Raw genomic sequence first — 14,954 nt, forward strand, 5'->3', positions numbered from 1 at the left:
CCCAACATCTCCCATTCTAGAACTCAAAAGTCCGACGATTCAAGGCTCCTTCACATGCCAAAACCCATCACAGTCATTTGAATGAATGTAACATTGTTATTGGACTATCCGTACCAGCCTTTGATAACAAAACTTCCACATAGGGTTATAAGGTATGTTGGTAGTTATCATTGACGTCTCTTTGAATGTGATCAGCAGTGGTCCCGTACCCAAATCGGACGAGTTCTGGAGCGCAAACAAAAGTCGACAGGTTGGTTTTTTTACCGCGAGAGACAGATCATGACCGCCGTGATAGCAATATTCTCGGGTTGGTTTTTTGGTTTAGAAAAGAGGGGTATGTCCTCTGACATCTGGATACAGAGTATCATCATTTTAGGGATAAATTCACCGAGGCAGCATGGGCGAGTATTCCAAATAACTATAGACAAGCGAAAAGTTTGATGGCGTAATTTGGCTGCCTTGATGGTGTGATGGTCTAGTACGCTTGTGTGTGTGTGTGTGTGTGTGTTGTGTGTGCGTTTATCTGTGTTTGCTGGCGGATTGAGAGATTTTGAACGCCGGAAGTGGGGTTTGTCGGGGTGCCATAGCTGAGATCACCAATGTCGCCGTTCTTGGTTATGATGATAACGGGCAATTTCGGCTGATTTGTATTTAGAAAACAATCATGCCAAGGCAGTTGCTCGACATTTGACTCTTCCGCCTGCATGTCTCCCAAACGAATCCATAGCATGAGTAGTTCCCTTGAGCTCCACAACCATCTGGTGTGCTACTAAACCAATTTTTGTTCATGTTTCCTCATGGTTTATGTAGTCCCTCCGTCCGCTGCTTCTTCCCTTGATGCTGAGCATACCTCGTCAAGCTGGAGATCTTGTCCCTGCTATATTAGTAGTATGCAAATGTAACCAACTTGTACAATTATCAAAAACCAAGAATCATATTATAGGCATGTGACATGTTATCATCTGTCGCAAAAGCATGCAAGGCGCATACGGCCCGCTATCAAAATGCCACGTTGACTTAGATACGATGTCAAAAGGGACCATCCACGGGCCTTAAAATTACAACACACCACCTTCCAGCTTCCACTACCTGTTGACATCCACAACACAAATGCACAGAAGGACTACATTCACCGCTTTTTGACTACAACCCTTCAATAGGAGGAGGGAGGAGGGGGTGGAGGCGGTTGTTCAGTTGGCGGGGGCGGCGGGGGGGCCCAGGATGGAGGAGGCAACGGCGGCGCACCTCCCCCATAGTAATCGGTCGGTGGCATTGGAGCTTGGTAAGACTGATAGCCTCCCGGAGGGGGAGGTGGAGGTGGATTCCATGACGGAGGTGGCATTGCGCCAGGTGGTGGCGGCACTGATGCACCTGGAGGTGCAATACCTGCACAACCCTCACAGTCAGTTTGTGTTTACTTTTTTAAAAGCGCATTGATTGCTTACCAGGTGGCCCAAATCCAGGTGGAGGTGGAGCAGCAGGATCATGTTGCTGCCATGGTGGCATTCCATTGCCAACATCGGTGGACTTTCGTGCCCACGGAGGTAGTCCACCAGTAGCGCCTTGGGCACCGCCACTACCTCCAGCACCTGCCCACGGGGGCCGACCTCCTGGAGCACCAGCAGCTGGACGACCTGGTCCATAGTGGCCCTGATACAACGGTGAAGTATTAGATAAAATTTGGCAAAACTTTAAAAGTCAAAGGCTCCCTCCAAGGAAAGAAAGAACAAGAACACGTACCGTACGGGCGCCGGGAGGAGCGCCAGGAGCCCCTCCGGGTCCAGACTCGCCTAGTTCGGCCATCAGATTCGCATACTCGCTGTCGAGCTTTTGATCCCGTTGTTCAGCTTCCCTCAATGCCTCTGGATTGTTTCTTTGCATACAATCTAACCAAATGGACGTTCACAACTTTGTGATTACACTCGCAAGAACAGAGAAAACCTACCTCTGGCAGTGTGCCCCACACCGTTGCAAATACGGCAAACGAGGTTGACCGTGAAGTTCTTTTGTTCCGGACATTCGAACCTCCGATGACCTACAACGCTCTGAGGTCAGCAAATACAGAGCATTATATGTGCCTACGGAGATCTATGTACCTGTTCCACCGCAATTGGGACAAATTTGATTCTCATCGTCGCGAAGGGTGCCGTTGAGTTCCGCAAGATAACGTAACTGCATCCTTTTCAGCTCGTTTTGTCCTTCAGGCACACTTGCTGCCTAGTAGTGGGGAGCAACCGATGAGGAAACATACAAGGATACTATCATAAGAATGTGATAACATACGGTTTCAATCACTTTTTCAATGGCTTTCATGGCTATCTTGACCTTTTCTTCCGAGTCGGCTGTGACCAGACAATGCAAGTCCTCCTCTTCACCAGGAGCCAATGCGCCATCAGCACGCGCTTTTCCCTCCTTCACGGAGCCTTTTCCTCTGATACTGATTTTGGCACCAGAGTCAGCCTCAATCCTTTTTAGAGTGGTTCCACGAGGACCTACACATTTCCGCAATCAACATGGGCGCCCCACAAACAATATATCAAGAATGAATCCTTACCAATGAGCTGTCCAATAAAGTTGATCTCTGGGTAATCCCTAACAGGAATGTACAATTTATCAGAGACCTTTGTCGGCCTCTTGTAGTCCGCCGGAGGCTTGAAACCTGGGATCTTTCTGAGACCCTCCTCCACAAGCTTGTGCCGCTCATCTTCGAGCTTTTTACGGTACCGATACTCTCGAGTGTTGATACGCTTGCCGTCGGCGCCGTAAATAGGCTCGGGAGACGGCGACCTAAGGGTAACGTAACAAGTGATCAGTAGCCAGATTTTACAAAGTGTCACCACGCAGAAACAAATTCTACCTTTCGGATTCAGGAGGAACATAGTCTCCGACCCTCAGCTTGCGGTTTATTTCCTCAAGCCTCATGTGGATAACATATCCATCAAGTTGTTCGGGACTTAGTCCCGTAGGCAAAACGGTCGGCATGCCCGGAATATTGATCTTGTTATCCGTTTCGCCCCATCGAGAGCGGCGCTTGCGCGGTCTACCTTCCCTGCCTTCAAAGAGGAGAAAGCGAATATGCATTGGATGGATTGATGTGAGGTGACGATGCCGCGGTTAGGAAGGAACATGTTAGAAAGGTAAGAGTTACACGATGGGGTTAGTTATCATTAGCGGTAAGTACAAGTCTGGGATGAGCACAAGCTAATATCCCGATACACGGACCAGACCACAGAAAGCAACGCAATGCCAAGTGTCCGCAAAAAGTCCAGCCGCTTCGTCGGCCCATTTATTAAGCTCAGCAAAATCACAGAAACAATCCGGTAACCCCAGCAGTTGAGTAATTTCAAAACCCAGAGCAAAGCACATTCCCATGTACACGCAGCACTCTGCTCTCCTTTCAAAGCCAGGACAAGGAAGCTAGCGGTCAAGGAAACAAATGGTAACATTGTCACCTCATCTTTACCTTCGTCGCTTGCCGATCCGTTGCGAGCCGAAGATCCGTTCGACGTCAGCAGCTTGGGAGCATCTGCCGACGGTGGCGGAGGCGGAGGATGATCGTCATCATCATAGCGCTTTCTCCGCGTCCCTAGCGGGCTGTTGTTTGTGCCCGTGGTGCGATTTCCGTACATTTTGGCAACTCTTTGAGCCAATGAATCCTGTGCTTGTTAGGATATTAATAGATCTTGGTGACTGCGTCTAGCGCCAACAAAGAAGGCTCGTCAGCATGCACGGATGAGATCTAACGTTCGTGGGAATAAAAAGCTGCGGATGTGCCTGGAAACTGCGCATTTCCCATTTCCAGTTTGAGCACATGACCTGCTGCGCCATGTCACTCATGATTGGCTGCAGCCGCCCACTAATGGCCAATACCCAAATAATTGGTAACTGAGCTGGTGGTGGTAAAACCAAAGTGCGTCCCCCCACCCGTTTTTGACAAGCTTTTTTTCTCAAGGTCTCGACTTGTGTGAATACGCATGTTCAAAACAGAAGCGCAATCTAGACCCAAACGTGTTAAAAGGACATTCCGGTATCTTTTGCTGAAAGCAGCCTACGGGTGGCAATAGATAGTGCAAAGCCGTCGGGGATTTAAAGGGAAGATCCCCCGTGCTTGCGATGAGCAGCCGAGTGTTGCATACACAAAATGACACAAATGAATACGTTAAAGCCGCAATGGAGAGCGCAGCCCAAGAGGAAATCGGATCAGCCGTGATTCCGGGCTCCGAGGGCTTGGAATACAAATGTCTCCCACAGTATATCCGACAATGCGGAACAGTACCCAGCTAAAGGCCTAGAACATGTATCACTCGCTTTTTCTCCAAACAGCGAGTTTCAAAATAACACTTGTTTAAACTCGTCGCTTTTATGCTTGCTCCCCCCCAACATCTCTTCCCAACAAAGTCTTTTCAAATCCACCTTTTGTTAACGACCGCATTTGAGCGATTTCCATTCTTTTGTTCGGCCGGAATAAGCGGAATTCATGATTTCCCCGCAAAGGCCAACGTATCGCTATTTCCCGTTTCCTGTACGACGGACAAAGCTATCGTTCATGCAAACGGACGTATCTCGCGACATTGACTGGAAACAGTTTCGAATAGCCGTAGTGGATGACAATGACATGTAGGTTGCGTTCAAGAGAACTAGTGAGGATACCTTTGCTCACACCGCTATGGTTGAACGTGCACAGCAACCAAAAGATTATCTGCAAACTATTGAAAAAGTTTCTGGACGTGGACATAAAAGCGGCAGATATCTTTGAAAACGGCCAGCTATGCCTCAATGCCATGGCCCAGCATCGGTACGATTTGGTCCTTCTCGATATTGGTAGGTGGTCCTGTGTCAATTAGCATGTACCAGAGCTGAAAAGTCTCATCATGGCACGCATCTTGGTTTATATAGAAATGCCAGTATTGGACGGATGCGAAACTGCTCTGCGAATCCGAAGCGGTCTACCTTCACCACCCCTCTCGACCCTCTCCAGTGCCCCCGAAAACCCCTCACCAACCTCGCCCTCATCACCCACATCCCCTTTCAACACCGACTCTGACACTGAATCACCAGCAGTGCTCAAAGATAACCGCGACATACCCATTGTAGTTGTCACATGCAACGCCATGGATCATCAACGACGACACTATCTGTCCCTGGGGGTGAATGCGGTTGTAGCAAAACCTCTACATCCAGAATTGTTTATCACGACTGTAAAAGCGCATTTAGCGGCATTTGCTGCAAGAGCGCCAAAGGAGGCTGTAGAAATGTGTCAAAGCGACGCCCAACTTTCACGATTACCCGATCCGCAAAACCGGTCCCAGGAAGGTGCCAGGGACAGTAACACACCAGGAGACGGTGGCTTATCAACCAAGACGAAATCACGGATGCTGCGCATACTCGAGTCGGTCTTGCAGGCGGATGGATTGGAAAGAGCGGGAAGCGCGTCTCGCCCAAAAGCTAATCAAGGCAATCACGAGGGTGTAAAGGGCTGATGCCTGCGCCCTGTTTGCAAGATGACAGTATCCCCCTTGTATCCCTTGATCTTTTTTATGTACATAACGCCCATTTTGTATGATATGCCTGATAGACAAAATAAATAGAAGGTCCCAAAAAGATTATGATGGCCGTGCAGTGTCGATAGCCATTTTAAAATGCTGTTTCGTGTGTTGTTCCGCTCAGCACACAAAAGAGTGGATGATAAAAGCACCAAAAAAACTCTGCAAAAAAACTCATCTGGGGGCGTAAAAAGGGCTGGAATGCAGAAAAACGATCTGGAATCGATCTGTAGCACAGTGCTACTACTTTCGGCAATTTGGCGGAGATATTTCCCACTCGGTCTTTGGCGAGTCGTGAAAATTGTCTCCCAGATTGGGAACCAAAAGACCGGATCTTATTACCAGTATTTCGGGACAAGGTCGTGGGCTGAGTGTGAAATTTCAGGTCTTTGCAGGCGACTTGCCCTTCAAGGGGGACAATGATTGAACAAGGACATGCTTCAAATTGAACAGGCGTGTTTGAACGTGGGCTGCGTGACGTCATCCAAGGGCAAAAGGAAACTTTCCAACAGATTGCATATTGATCTCCTTTCAATCACGCATCAGGGCCTACATAATTCTTTGCAGCATCCCAATAATGTACCGCTCTCATCTTTTCCAGGTACTCTTTGATCCTTGCCTCTGTAGGGAGAGGCTTGAATCGAAAAAACTTGAACAGCCGATCTTTAATCTCGCCTTCCCACACCAATACACATTGATTCGGAGCTTTGGGACCGGTAGACGACGCCTCTTCAGCACCATCCTCTTCACCCTTTTTCTCATTCGTCCAGTCGATTCTGCGAAGCATTAGCTTTTTATATGCCTTAATTCCCTTGGGTCCCCCTTCAACAATCACCACATTCAGCCCAGAATACAAAATGGCAACTCCGGTCAGATTGTGCTGCTGCGCATTCATGTCCACCTTGAACTTATGCTGCGGATGACTAAGATCGTTGATTCTAAACACTGCAACTTCGACTAGGTTGCTGGTGTCTTCTCGCAACTTTTTACGCTTTTTCTCCTTCCGTTGCTCATCAGTCAGCTTTCCGGCTGCATTCATGTCCTTGTGCTTCTTAAGCCGAGCGGCCATTTGCGCCCGTACTGCTGCCTCCACCTTGGTGGGATCTTGAACAGCTTCCGTACCCAGTACCATCATCAGATTCGAGATCTTCACCTTGTTTTGTTCTGGTGGTAGCAGGCCTAAACGAATTTTATCCCGCTTCTCCTTTTGTGCCTCCTGACGGCGCTGACGACGCAACTTCTTTCGCTCCTAAGGCACGAAACACCACAAGTTGGTTAGACGTGCGCTAGACTCACCAAGGAACAGTTCTCTTGAGACGCCCACCTTTGTCGTTAACATAAGAGGCTTCAATTTGGGGTCCCCGGGTTCTGCCGGCGGCTGAATGGGTATTGGATGTTGAACGTAGTTTGTCACGATTGACGTTTCAGACATCAAAACCGCATCCGCATCGAAATTTTCGTAGCCGTCAGGTACAAGTGGTGCGTCCCACCATTCCACGGCTGGTGGTGGTTCTTTCTACATTGCACACAATAGCGTCAGACCAACCCAACACCATCGATGACTTTGGTCCCCCGTCACTTACTCGCATCCCTTGCTCGGCAACAAGATCCAATTCCACATCCATTCCTGTCTTTCTTACAGACTCGGCAATATCTTGCTTCAATTTCTCCAATTGAGCCTATTTTGACGACACATTAGCTGGTGTAAAGCATATACAATTCAAATGCAGATAGAATACCTTGGCGCGCAATTGATTTGCCTCATTTACAAACCGGCCAGGCTGCACAAACTTGAAGCCCTTGCGAATTCTCGGCCGCGGTCCGAGCTTTGTACCCAACTTTGGATCATAGTACGGATTCTTTGTTGGGTCTGCAAAGTCAGCAGAAACCTGTTCAATCTTCATTTCCTTCTTGGCAGGCTCTTTGGGCTGCGCGATACGCTGGTTCGCCTTGACCGTAGCAAAATCAGCCTTGGGAATGAGAGCTCTCGCTCCACCTTTAATGTTCAGTTGCCCGCTTCCGTCCACCATAAGAGCTGGATGATATGCCATGTTTAGACCACGTTTTTCTTTATCTCCTGGAAGAATTGGAGCCGCCTTTGGAGGGTGAGAATTCACGTAAGAACACAGTTCATTGTGCCTGAGAGCGGCTAGTTGCCTCCACCTACCAGTAAACTGGGGTTCGCTTGCAAGGACTGCCGGATTCGTTGTTTAGCTTCATCAATTCGCCGTTGCATTTCGTCTTGGCGGGATAACGCGGGAGGACTGGGAGCAGCTGGACTGCTCGGTGCTGGGCTCCCAGTTGGTAGCAAACCTTGTTTGCGCATTGCAGCCATTTTCTCTTGAATCTCCCGAGCTCTCGCTGCCACCTCAGCCTTCACCTGTTACAAGGTCGTCAGCACCATAATGGCCTGGAACGGCAGTTAACTTCGCACCAACCTTATCAGCATCGAATACCGCATTGCCCTCACTCTTTGACTTCTTCGCTTCACGCCCTTCATTCCCTCCATCCTCAAGGTGCCTCCGTTTCAACGAGTCGCTCGACGACATTAGATGTCCGTCCCAAGACGTCAACGCTGTGCGATCTGATGAACGACAGGGTCCTTCAAAACATTGACGATTTCCTTTGTCCCTCAGGAGTGCTGAGCCATCCTAATCTGGCGCAGTCACTAACGCGATTGAGTCCGCAGCGGGCTGAGGTCAGTAAATAAGCGTTGCGTTCATACGCCAGAGTAGTCGCCACCCGAAAAACTCAAATCACAACAAGCAAGATGGTGAAGCTAACGTCAAGCGACGGTCAAGAAGTTACCGTACCAAAGGAAATTGCATGCCAATCTATTCTTATCAAGAATATGTTGGAGGACGTTGGGGAGGATGATGACCAGCCGGTGCCTTTGCCAAATGTCTCAGGACCAATTCTCCAAAAAGGTGGGTGGAAACGAGTATATTGGAATTTTGGATGCCTTGGGCCCACGCTTCATGCTGCACGGAACGCTTTAATGTACGGCCTACACGGGGTTAGGTTGGTGAAAATCATGAACTAGTGGTGTCAAATTTGAGGAATACGTCCGTTTGCTTGGGACAATCGCTGGCGGATCCTTTGCGCGCGTCGAGCTTGTTCAGATTCTGTGTCCTTGTGCTGTCCTCAAACGTTCAAACCGAGACATTACATTGATTGTTGTCTCGTCCCATAGTAATTGAATACGCAACCCACCACAAGGACGACCCACCGTTGCCTCCAGAGGAGGAGATGAAACCGAAGTCCTCTGAAGATATTGACGAATGGGACCGCGAATTCACAAATGTCGATCAAGGCACCTTGTTTGAACTAATTCTTGCAGCAAACTATCTCGATATGAAGGGTTTACTCGATTTGGGCTGTAAGACTGTTGCGAACATGATTAAGGGAAAGTCAGTTGAGGAGATTCGCAAGGTACGTGTCCAAGTAGGCTTACTACGCATTGAACGCCAATACGCGGCATTTTTGTCGCCGGTGGACGAGATGACCTTGCTAACAATTATCTCGGACATTAGACGTTCAACATTGTTAACGATTTCACACCAGAGGAGGAGGAGCAGATTCGTAAGGTGTGTCAACGGGTCGCTTTTCATCTCATATGCAAGCAAAGAATGTAACCAGTGCTTTCAGGAAAACGAATGGTGTGAGGACCGCTAAAGTTGGGCATGACCAATGTCGAATTGATCATAGTGGAGTGGAAGTGAAGGACACTGTGAAATATCAGATCGATCTCAAAATCCGAGTAACTAGGAGAGGCTAGTGCCATGCGGAGCAAGTTCTCGTAATTATATTTTTCGCCGAAATGCTACATTTGCGTGCAGTGGTGCGTCAGGTTACAGTAGAATCCTGTCAGTAACAATTGAATATTTTCTTTTGGTTGTACCGAACCATTCCGCCATGTTGCCAGTTATACAAGCAATATCAATGCTTGATGAGATGGCTTTTTGACGCATCATTTGAGGATTCCTCCCAAAGGAGCAATAGAACTAGTCGCTCCATGATGAGGTTCCCTGCAGTGGTTAAGGATCATATCATGATCGCATGACGCTCCAGTAGACTATACGCTTCTCCACAAAGTCCACAGGACAATCTCAGAAAAAGACGGCATTGTGTGGGAACCTCATCCTACCAATGTTGTTAACTTAGACTATATTGTCAAATAATACAGTCGCGTAACCTCTTCTTTATTTCCAAATCCAACTGTGTCGGTATATGAGAATATCTATCATGACGGTGATTATTTGTACAAGGGCTTCTCCTTGAGATGAATGGGCGTTTGTCCCTCTGGTGTATCCGGAATAGTCTTCGTAAGACCCTAAAGCGAGACAGATAGTGTAAGAAAACAAGTTACAATACGCCGGGAGAGATCCTACACGCCCGGGTGTACTTACCAGCTTTTTGAATACACAATCGTTAAATTCCCGTTCCTCCTTGCGGCATTGGAAAAGTTGATGGTTGTTCACATCCAAGCATTCCCAGTGCCGTGTCCATTCCTTGTCACAGTTTTCCTTCAGTTTTCGGATCCTGCCCAGCAGACAATCAGAACAATCCTCAAAATAACAGAAAGAAACCGCAAGGACTCCATCGTGTTCTCCCTTGTTATACATACAAGTCCAACGCACAACGAGTAACCTTCCGCCCCTCCTTCAAACAATGGCGAGGATCTTGGGACTCGTTTTTACATAACATGTAATCTTCCGAGTAAGCCTTGCAGTAGCTAGCAAAGTGAAACGACATGGACTCCAATGGCGCGGACGTACAGCCGACTTCAGGTACCGGAGGCGCGACATCGGAAGAGAGACCCTCCTTCTCCACCCAAAGACCCTCAACAAAAACTCCTTCACGATGGGTGGTCATGGCGGGAACGTGCCGAGGGGTTTTTAAAGACAGTCTAGTGAGGAGCGTAAGCAAGTCCTTGACGATGAAAGGGAACCTCTGGGATGACTCATACAGACGTGTTCGTTTCTAAGCAACGGCCATTAGCCAGATCGGACCGCTCGGACACCGCAAGCGTAGCCCCCTCCTGCAAGACCATACCCCCCGCAATTTCACCGTCCATCGAGCAATAATGTCGGCTGAATACTCTGCAAAACTATCGAGTTTTACGTCATGGCGTCCATTTATTTACTCCACCGTGGTTCAGCTTAGCGCTCTCTCTATCATCCGTCGCGGGACGGCGCTGATCTTGCCCAGAGCCGCGCCTACCTTTGCTCTGGCGCCAACTACTACCTTTGGATTCGGATACTCTGCTGAAAAGGTCTACGGAATTCTGGATACTTTGGGCGGTTTTGGAAGGACGTTCTTTACTGTTCTTGTGTTGGTCAACTTTGCGTACGTATGATGATCTATCCAAACGCGACCGTCAATGTGCAATAACTGAACCTTTCTCACTAGTCTTATCCTCGCAACTGCTTTTAACCTTTCTATCCTCACCACCCTTGGGTTGAAGGCTTCTGGCCTGTCAAAATCGCCTGCATCGCAATTGAATTTACTTCCATTTGCCGCGGCCGCGTTGCACGCTTTGGAGAACATTGTATTTCTTGCTGTTGCCGCGTCTCCGGGTCGTAGCGATCTGCTAGCTGGTCTGGCGGGTACGGTAGCCGTAGCACGAGACTTGGTGGGTACAGTAGCACTTGGAGTGGTGGTTGTTACACTGCCTGTATTCCTCGCTGGCTGGGCCAAGAGTATTGGACGCGATGGAAGGCAGAGAGTGCCAATTGTGAAGAAAACCCATTGATAATCGAGACATTCATGCTATTGAATGGCGGTGGAGACAACTAATTGGGATGATAGGCGGAATGTATCGAGTGTACACTAGACTGTGTATTTAATCAAAATAATGTAGTTCTGCCATTGTCAAGGTGTTGTTGTGCTTTTATACAGTATCATGGTCCCACAACACTTGTGGTGACATAGCGATGACGAGAAGACTGATTAACTCAGTTGCGCTTTCGCTTCATCCCGTACTAGTAACCTATATACGCATGGTATCTAACTCTACATCTATACACGGGGAATCTTCCAAAATTGGCAGAGTGTCCACAGCTATTAATTGGCGTCCAATGGACCTACACCATAAACCTGCATAATACTAAGAACGCCAAGGTGAGTACCAGTAATCTCCCGACAAAAATATCTGGAATACTGAATATACCTGGGTAGCACCGAGTTTGCCTTTAAAAGCATTTCCGCAAATTCCTCCTCTGGATCCGAGAGAGCCACAATGGCACCCCCTGCGCCCACCGACACATCTGGCGTGGATAGAGTCAGGATTCTGTATTCCGAACGGCTCTTAGGTGATCAAAATACGTTACCATTTCCGCTAAACACTGCTGTTCGAATGACCACACTGAATTCGGCCGCGCCGTTAAGTGAAAAGTAGCCAAGAACTCCCGAATATGGACCACGAGGGGTGCCCTCCAATGATTCCAGGATCTCTACAGTACGCAGTTTGGGAGCACCGGTCATCGATCCTGGGGGGCCACAAGTTACACACAATCACAGCGGAAGCTCAACGAAATGTACGAACCTGGAGGAAAGGAATGCATAACTGCGTCAACAGCATTTAGGTCATGTCGGAGCTGTCCTTGTACGGTTGTCACCAGCTGATGCACGGTGGCATATGTTTCCACCTTCATCAATGCAGGAACACAGACACTTCTTGGCTCGGATATAAGATTTAAGTCATTTCTAATCAGGTCAACGATCTACAGCGAGAAGATGTTGGAAAGAATCGATGCTCGTTGGATTGTATACAAAGTGGACGTACCATCAAGTTCTCTGCTCTGTTCTTCTCATCCGATTCTAGCGCACGACGTCGCCGTTCATCCTCCTCCCGTACTTCCTCATCGGTCTCGCCGTTCACTTTGGTCGCACGGGGTACTGTTCCTTTGATAGGTTTCATGCTCATCAAGCCATCCTTTTCAATCCGCAAAAATCGCTCTGGAGACGAACTAGCCAAAGCCAACCCTGATCCGAATCGCAAAAATGCTCCATATGGGGCAGGGTTACGTTTTCGCAGGTGCGTATACATCTTAAATGGATCCGACGAGGTTTCCGGTATCCGTGTGCTGATTTTTGTGGTTAGGCATACTTCGTATGTCTCACCGTCGGTGATCTTATTCAAAGCTGCGTGGATGTTCGAGATGTATTGTTTTCTATCATGGGCAAGCTGAAGTCGATACAGCGCTGGGCCAGATCGATGTGCTGATGATGATCGCCGTCGCAAATGTTTATCTGCAGCAGTTGGCTTCATTACTGGTGAAGACGGCGTTGAGCCGCTCAGGACCGAATGTTGCAACAATGCCCCGGTCCGGAGAGAGGGTGTTTGTACAGACAAGGTACTGCTCAGTTGGATTTCGGTGAGTCTTATTATGGTATGGTCCATCCAATCCCTTAGTTCTTTGGCAGAGTCGGCGCTACTATCACGAACTCCCATAAGGTACATCGATTTCTCAACATGATCGAAGACAATCACTTGATCAGCAAAGATAAACGCGGAATCCGGTAGTGAACCAACATCGCCGTTTCGACAAGGTCCACCCGTGTTTGGCAGCTCAGCAAAGAAGGATCTACCGCCAGTTTGTAAGCTTTCTTCTTTCATCTCATAGCCGAAGAACCCCACCATTCCGCACGTGAAGTTGAACGGTGGTGCTTCTTCTCCTTCCTCAAGTATGATACGCGTTGATCCAAGTCCACGAGACTGCAAGCAACGGGACATCCATGTGAAAAAACTTTCCTCTGGTTTAAGAGTGACTGTTTCTGTAATTGCAATTTGCGGCCGTGTGCCGGGCTTCTGTTTATCAGGGCGAGAAACTGTGACAGTTCGCCATTTTGCCGAGTATCTGACGCAGAAGCTGAAAAGCATAAACATTGGTTATCAGGCGAAGCTTTCTCTTTGCGGTATAACACAAACTCTCAACCTTAAAGAGCTAGAAACGCATCCCATCACGGAAAATCTGCTCAATTTCTGCTCAATCTATTTTCGTCCATTTAGCATCACTTACACAACAACAAAAGACCTGAGTTTAACCGCACCTTTGCGGAATCCAACCAGAAGCTGACATCCTCTTGCGAATACAGATGTTCAAACACTTCCTCGGTATCCATGTACACATCTGCAAGTCTTCGGACGCATACTTCGGTGTTGGATATACTGCAATCAGTCACATTCGGACAGATGAGCGCATCAGGTATGACAGATACTGCTTTCACTTCTGGAGGTAATGGCGGTCTCAATTCAATCGGATGACGCTAGAATGATCTTTGTAAGTCACATTGTTTTCAAGCGACCAGAAGCAGCAACAATTTACCTTCGCTAGTATTTCAACAGCGAGCTTGCGAAAATTTCCAATAATCGATCTGCCTCCTTCCGTGCATATGGACTGAAGAGGAGCGATTTGGTCAAATCTTGCATAGGTTTCCGTTGCATCTCGCGTCTTACCTCAGGATGAAATTGCACACCCCAGATTGGTTTGTCAACATGCTCAAGTGCCTGAATGATGTCTTCACCCTGTGGGTCCGGAGTCCACGCGGTCACCTTCAAGCAGCAGGGTAGATCTGCGGATCTATGTTTGATCAGACGCATTCAATCTGAAAGCTAACGGTGCTGTCTCACCGTTGTTTGCTACAATCAATGAATGGTATCGCACGGCTTGAAACGGAGTCGGAAGCCCGTCGAACAATCCCACCGACTGGGTAGCTGGCTTCACCTCGTGAAATACTGGACTCAATCGACCATGTATAGCTTCGCGAGCGTGGGTCACCTAGCGTTACAACCGGTAAGAGCAAGGTCCAACGTGTTAAGAAACGAACCTTGAATATTCCTAGGTCACATACCTTCCCCCCGAACACTGTTGCCATTCCTTGGTGCCCGAGGCAAACGCCAAGAATTGGTATTGAAGCTTCTTTCAGGAGTCGTCCACATATCCCAAAGTCCTAGAGGGTTCGAAACGGGTTGATTGGCAACCATTATCATTGGGAGATAATATATTCTGCACTTACGCCTTCCCGCTCTGGTCGTCCCGGTCCAGGTGAAATTACCACACAATCAAAATGAGGTAGAATCTTATCCCTGACTTCTTCCCTTTGTAATTCGAATAGGTCACTCAACTGATCTCATCGCACTTGAATGCTATGCATGATCTAGGGAAGGTCTGTGACTTGTACTTACCAGGAAAACTGGTTATTCCTAATGACGACCGGCAATTCCCCAGACTCCCCACAGCAGTATTGAAATAAGTTGAAAGTGTAAGAGTCATAATTGTCTACTATTAGCGTTCGTAGTTCAATGTTGTCCATGCTGTCTTCAATAGTTGGAGTAGCTCCTCCTAAAATGTCGAGGACTGCACGCCCGATCTCGGTGTAGATCTGGCCCAAAAGCCCAAAAGTTGG

The 14,954-nt window shown here is 48.2% G+C and overlaps 7 protein-coding genes across 7 annotated transcripts; 3 read left to right on the top strand and 4 right to left on the bottom strand.

Annotated features, from left to right (window-relative positions):
* Nucleotides 1-872: 872 nt before the first annotated feature.
* SPPG_08408 (mRNA splicing protein MSL5) lies at nucleotides 873-3,764 on the bottom strand. Its single transcript, XM_016756566.1, has 9 exons — nucleotides 3,464-3,764; nucleotides 2,858-3,053; nucleotides 2,555-2,787; nucleotides 2,284-2,492; nucleotides 2,097-2,217; nucleotides 1,946-2,035; nucleotides 1,741-1,886; nucleotides 1,446-1,650; nucleotides 873-1,386 (listed from the first exon to the last, which is right to left on the bottom strand). The coding sequence occupies exons 1-9, from the start codon at nucleotides 3,627-3,629 to the stop codon at nucleotides 1,154-1,156; spliced, it is 1,599 nt and encodes a 532-aa protein (XP_016604296.1). The 5' UTR covers nucleotides 3,630-3,764; the 3' UTR covers nucleotides 873-1,153.
* Nucleotides 3,765-4,317: 553 nt separating this feature from the next.
* On the top strand, nucleotides 4,318-5,596 carry SPPG_08409 (uncharacterized protein). The gene is made up of 3 exons (XM_016756567.1): nucleotides 4,318-4,617; nucleotides 4,685-4,821; nucleotides 4,897-5,596. Exons 1-3 carry the CDS (start codon nucleotides 4,478-4,480, stop codon nucleotides 5,478-5,480), a joined length of 861 nt encoding a protein of 286 aa, XP_016604297.1. The 5' UTR covers nucleotides 4,318-4,477; the 3' UTR covers nucleotides 5,481-5,596.
* Nucleotides 5,597-5,905: 309 nt separating this feature from the next.
* SPPG_08410 (uncharacterized protein) lies at nucleotides 5,906-8,139 on the bottom strand. The gene is made up of 6 exons (XM_016756568.1): nucleotides 7,982-8,139; nucleotides 7,711-7,923; nucleotides 7,283-7,639; nucleotides 7,127-7,222; nucleotides 6,868-7,059; nucleotides 5,906-6,792 (listed from the first exon to the last, which is right to left on the bottom strand). The coding sequence occupies exons 1-6, from the start codon at nucleotides 8,090-8,092 to the stop codon at nucleotides 6,079-6,081; spliced, it is 1,683 nt and encodes a 560-aa protein (XP_016604298.1). The 5' UTR covers nucleotides 8,093-8,139; the 3' UTR covers nucleotides 5,906-6,078.
* Nucleotides 8,140-8,273: 134 nt separating this feature from the next.
* SPPG_08411 (uncharacterized protein) lies at nucleotides 8,274-9,459 on the top strand. Its single transcript, XM_016756569.1, has 4 exons — nucleotides 8,274-8,470; nucleotides 8,737-8,975; nucleotides 9,077-9,130; nucleotides 9,192-9,459. The coding sequence occupies exons 1-4, from the start codon at nucleotides 8,314-8,316 to the stop codon at nucleotides 9,216-9,218; spliced, it is 477 nt and encodes a 158-aa protein (XP_016604299.1). The 5' UTR covers nucleotides 8,274-8,313; the 3' UTR covers nucleotides 9,219-9,459.
* A 159-nt stretch (nucleotides 9,460-9,618) lies between these two features.
* Nucleotides 9,619-10,449, bottom strand: SPPG_08412 (uncharacterized protein). Its single transcript, XM_016756570.1, has 3 exons — nucleotides 10,171-10,449; nucleotides 9,953-10,085; nucleotides 9,619-9,876 (listed from the first exon to the last, which is right to left on the bottom strand). Exons 1-3 carry the CDS (start codon nucleotides 10,416-10,418, stop codon nucleotides 9,799-9,801), a joined length of 459 nt encoding a protein of 152 aa, XP_016604300.1. The 5' UTR covers nucleotides 10,419-10,449; the 3' UTR covers nucleotides 9,619-9,798.
* Nucleotides 10,450-10,578: 129 nt separating this feature from the next.
* Nucleotides 10,579-11,416, top strand: SPPG_08413 (uncharacterized protein). The gene is made up of 2 exons (XM_016756571.1): nucleotides 10,579-10,892; nucleotides 10,956-11,416. Exons 1-2 carry the CDS (start codon nucleotides 10,630-10,632, stop codon nucleotides 11,296-11,298), a joined length of 606 nt encoding a protein of 201 aa, XP_016604301.1. The 5' UTR covers nucleotides 10,579-10,629; the 3' UTR covers nucleotides 11,299-11,416.
* Nucleotides 11,374-14,944, bottom strand: SPPG_09535 (4-amino-4-deoxychorismate synthase). The gene is made up of 13 exons (XM_016757709.1): nucleotides 14,734-14,944; nucleotides 14,565-14,646; nucleotides 14,400-14,498; nucleotides 14,179-14,326; nucleotides 14,005-14,120; nucleotides 13,874-13,945; nucleotides 13,599-13,814; nucleotides 13,484-13,539; nucleotides 12,331-13,417; nucleotides 12,091-12,268; nucleotides 11,876-12,034; nucleotides 11,716-11,812; nucleotides 11,374-11,652 (listed from the first exon to the last, which is right to left on the bottom strand). The coding sequence occupies exons 1-13, from the start codon at nucleotides 14,859-14,861 to the stop codon at nucleotides 11,610-11,612; spliced, it is 2,481 nt and encodes an 826-aa protein (XP_016604302.1). The 5' UTR covers nucleotides 14,862-14,944; the 3' UTR covers nucleotides 11,374-11,609.
* Nucleotides 14,945-14,954: the final 10 nt, after the last annotated feature.

The sequence above is a fragment of the Spizellomyces punctatus genome (genome assembly GCF_000182565.1).
Source record: "Spizellomyces punctatus DAOM BR117 chromosome Unknown supercont1.21, whole genome shotgun sequence".
Classification (NCBI taxonomy): Eukaryota; Fungi; Chytridiomycota; class Chytridiomycetes; order Spizellomycetales; family Spizellomycetaceae; genus Spizellomyces; species Spizellomyces punctatus.

Bases quoted from the DNA above. Each gene is read 5' to 3' on its own strand.
- SPPG_08408 (XM_016756566.1), bottom strand. From the start codon at position 3,629: ATGTACGGAAATCGCACCACGGGCACAAACAACAGCCCGCTAGGGACG. The intron at 2,788-2,857 runs GTAGAATTTGTT...CGTTACCCTTAG, and splicing joins GTTCCTCCTGAATCCGAAAG to GTCGCCGTCTCCCGAGCCTA. The intron at 2,493-2,554 runs GTAAGGATTCAT...GGAAATGTGTAG, and splicing joins CTTTATTGGACAGCTCATTG to GTCCTCGTGGAACCACTCTA.
- SPPG_08409 (XM_016756567.1), top strand. From the start codon at position 4,478: ATGATTTCCCCGCAAAGGCCAACGTATCGCTATTTCCCGTTTCCTGTA. The intron at 4,618-4,684 runs GTAGGTTGCGTT...GAACGTGCACAG, and splicing joins GTAGTGGATGACAATGACAT to CAACCAAAAGATTATCTGCA. The intron at 4,822-4,896 runs GTAGGTGGTCCT...TGGTTTATATAG, and splicing joins TTTGGTCCTTCTCGATATTG to AAATGCCAGTATTGGACGGA.
- SPPG_08410 (XM_016756568.1), bottom strand. From the start codon at position 8,092: ATGTCGTCGAGCGACTCGTTGAAACGGAGGCACCTTGAGGATGGAGGG. The intron at 7,223-7,282 runs GTATTCTATCTG...TCGTCAAAATAG, and splicing joins CAAATCAATTGCGCGCCAAG to GCTCAATTGGAGAAATTGAA. The intron at 6,793-6,867 runs GTGGGCGTCTCA...TTCGTGCCTTAG, and splicing joins CTCTTATGTTAACGACAAAG to GAGCGAAAGAAGTTGCGTCG.
- SPPG_08411 (XM_016756569.1), top strand. From the start codon at position 8,314: ATGGTGAAGCTAACGTCAAGCGACGGTCAAGAAGTTACCGTACCAAAG. The intron at 8,471-8,736 runs GTGGGTGGAAAC...CTCGTCCCATAG, and splicing joins AGGACCAATTCTCCAAAAAG to TAATTGAATACGCAACCCAC. The intron at 8,976-9,076 runs GTACGTGTCCAA...CTCGGACATTAG, and splicing joins CAGTTGAGGAGATTCGCAAG to ACGTTCAACATTGTTAACGA.
- SPPG_08412 (XM_016756570.1), bottom strand. From the start codon at position 10,418: ATGACCACCCATCGTGAAGGAGTTTTTGTTGAGGGTCTTTGGGTGGAG. The intron at 10,086-10,170 runs GTATGTATAACA...TCTGCTGGGCAG, and splicing joins ACTCGTTGTGCGTTGGACTT to GATCCGAAAACTGAAGGAAA. The intron at 9,877-9,952 runs GTAAGTACACCC...GTCTCGCTTTAG, and splicing joins ATTGTGTATTCAAAAAGCTG to GGTCTTACGAAGACTATTCC.
- SPPG_08413 (XM_016756571.1), top strand. From the start codon at position 10,630: ATGTCGGCTGAATACTCTGCAAAACTATCGAGTTTTACGTCATGGCGT. The intron at 10,893-10,955 runs GTACGTATGATG...CTTTCTCACTAG, and splicing joins CTTGTGTTGGTCAACTTTGC to TCTTATCCTCGCAACTGCTT.
- SPPG_09535 (XM_016757709.1), bottom strand. From the start codon at position 14,861: ATGGACAACATTGAACTACGAACGCTAATAGTAGACAATTATGACTCT. The intron at 14,327-14,399 runs GTATGTGACCTA...TTGTAACGCTAG, and splicing joins CAACAGTGTTCGGGGGGAAG to GTGACCCACGCTCGCGAAGC. The intron at 12,035-12,090 runs GTTCGTACATTT...GTGGCCCCCCAG, and splicing joins TATGCATTCCTTTCCTCCAG to GATCGATGACCGGTGCTCCC.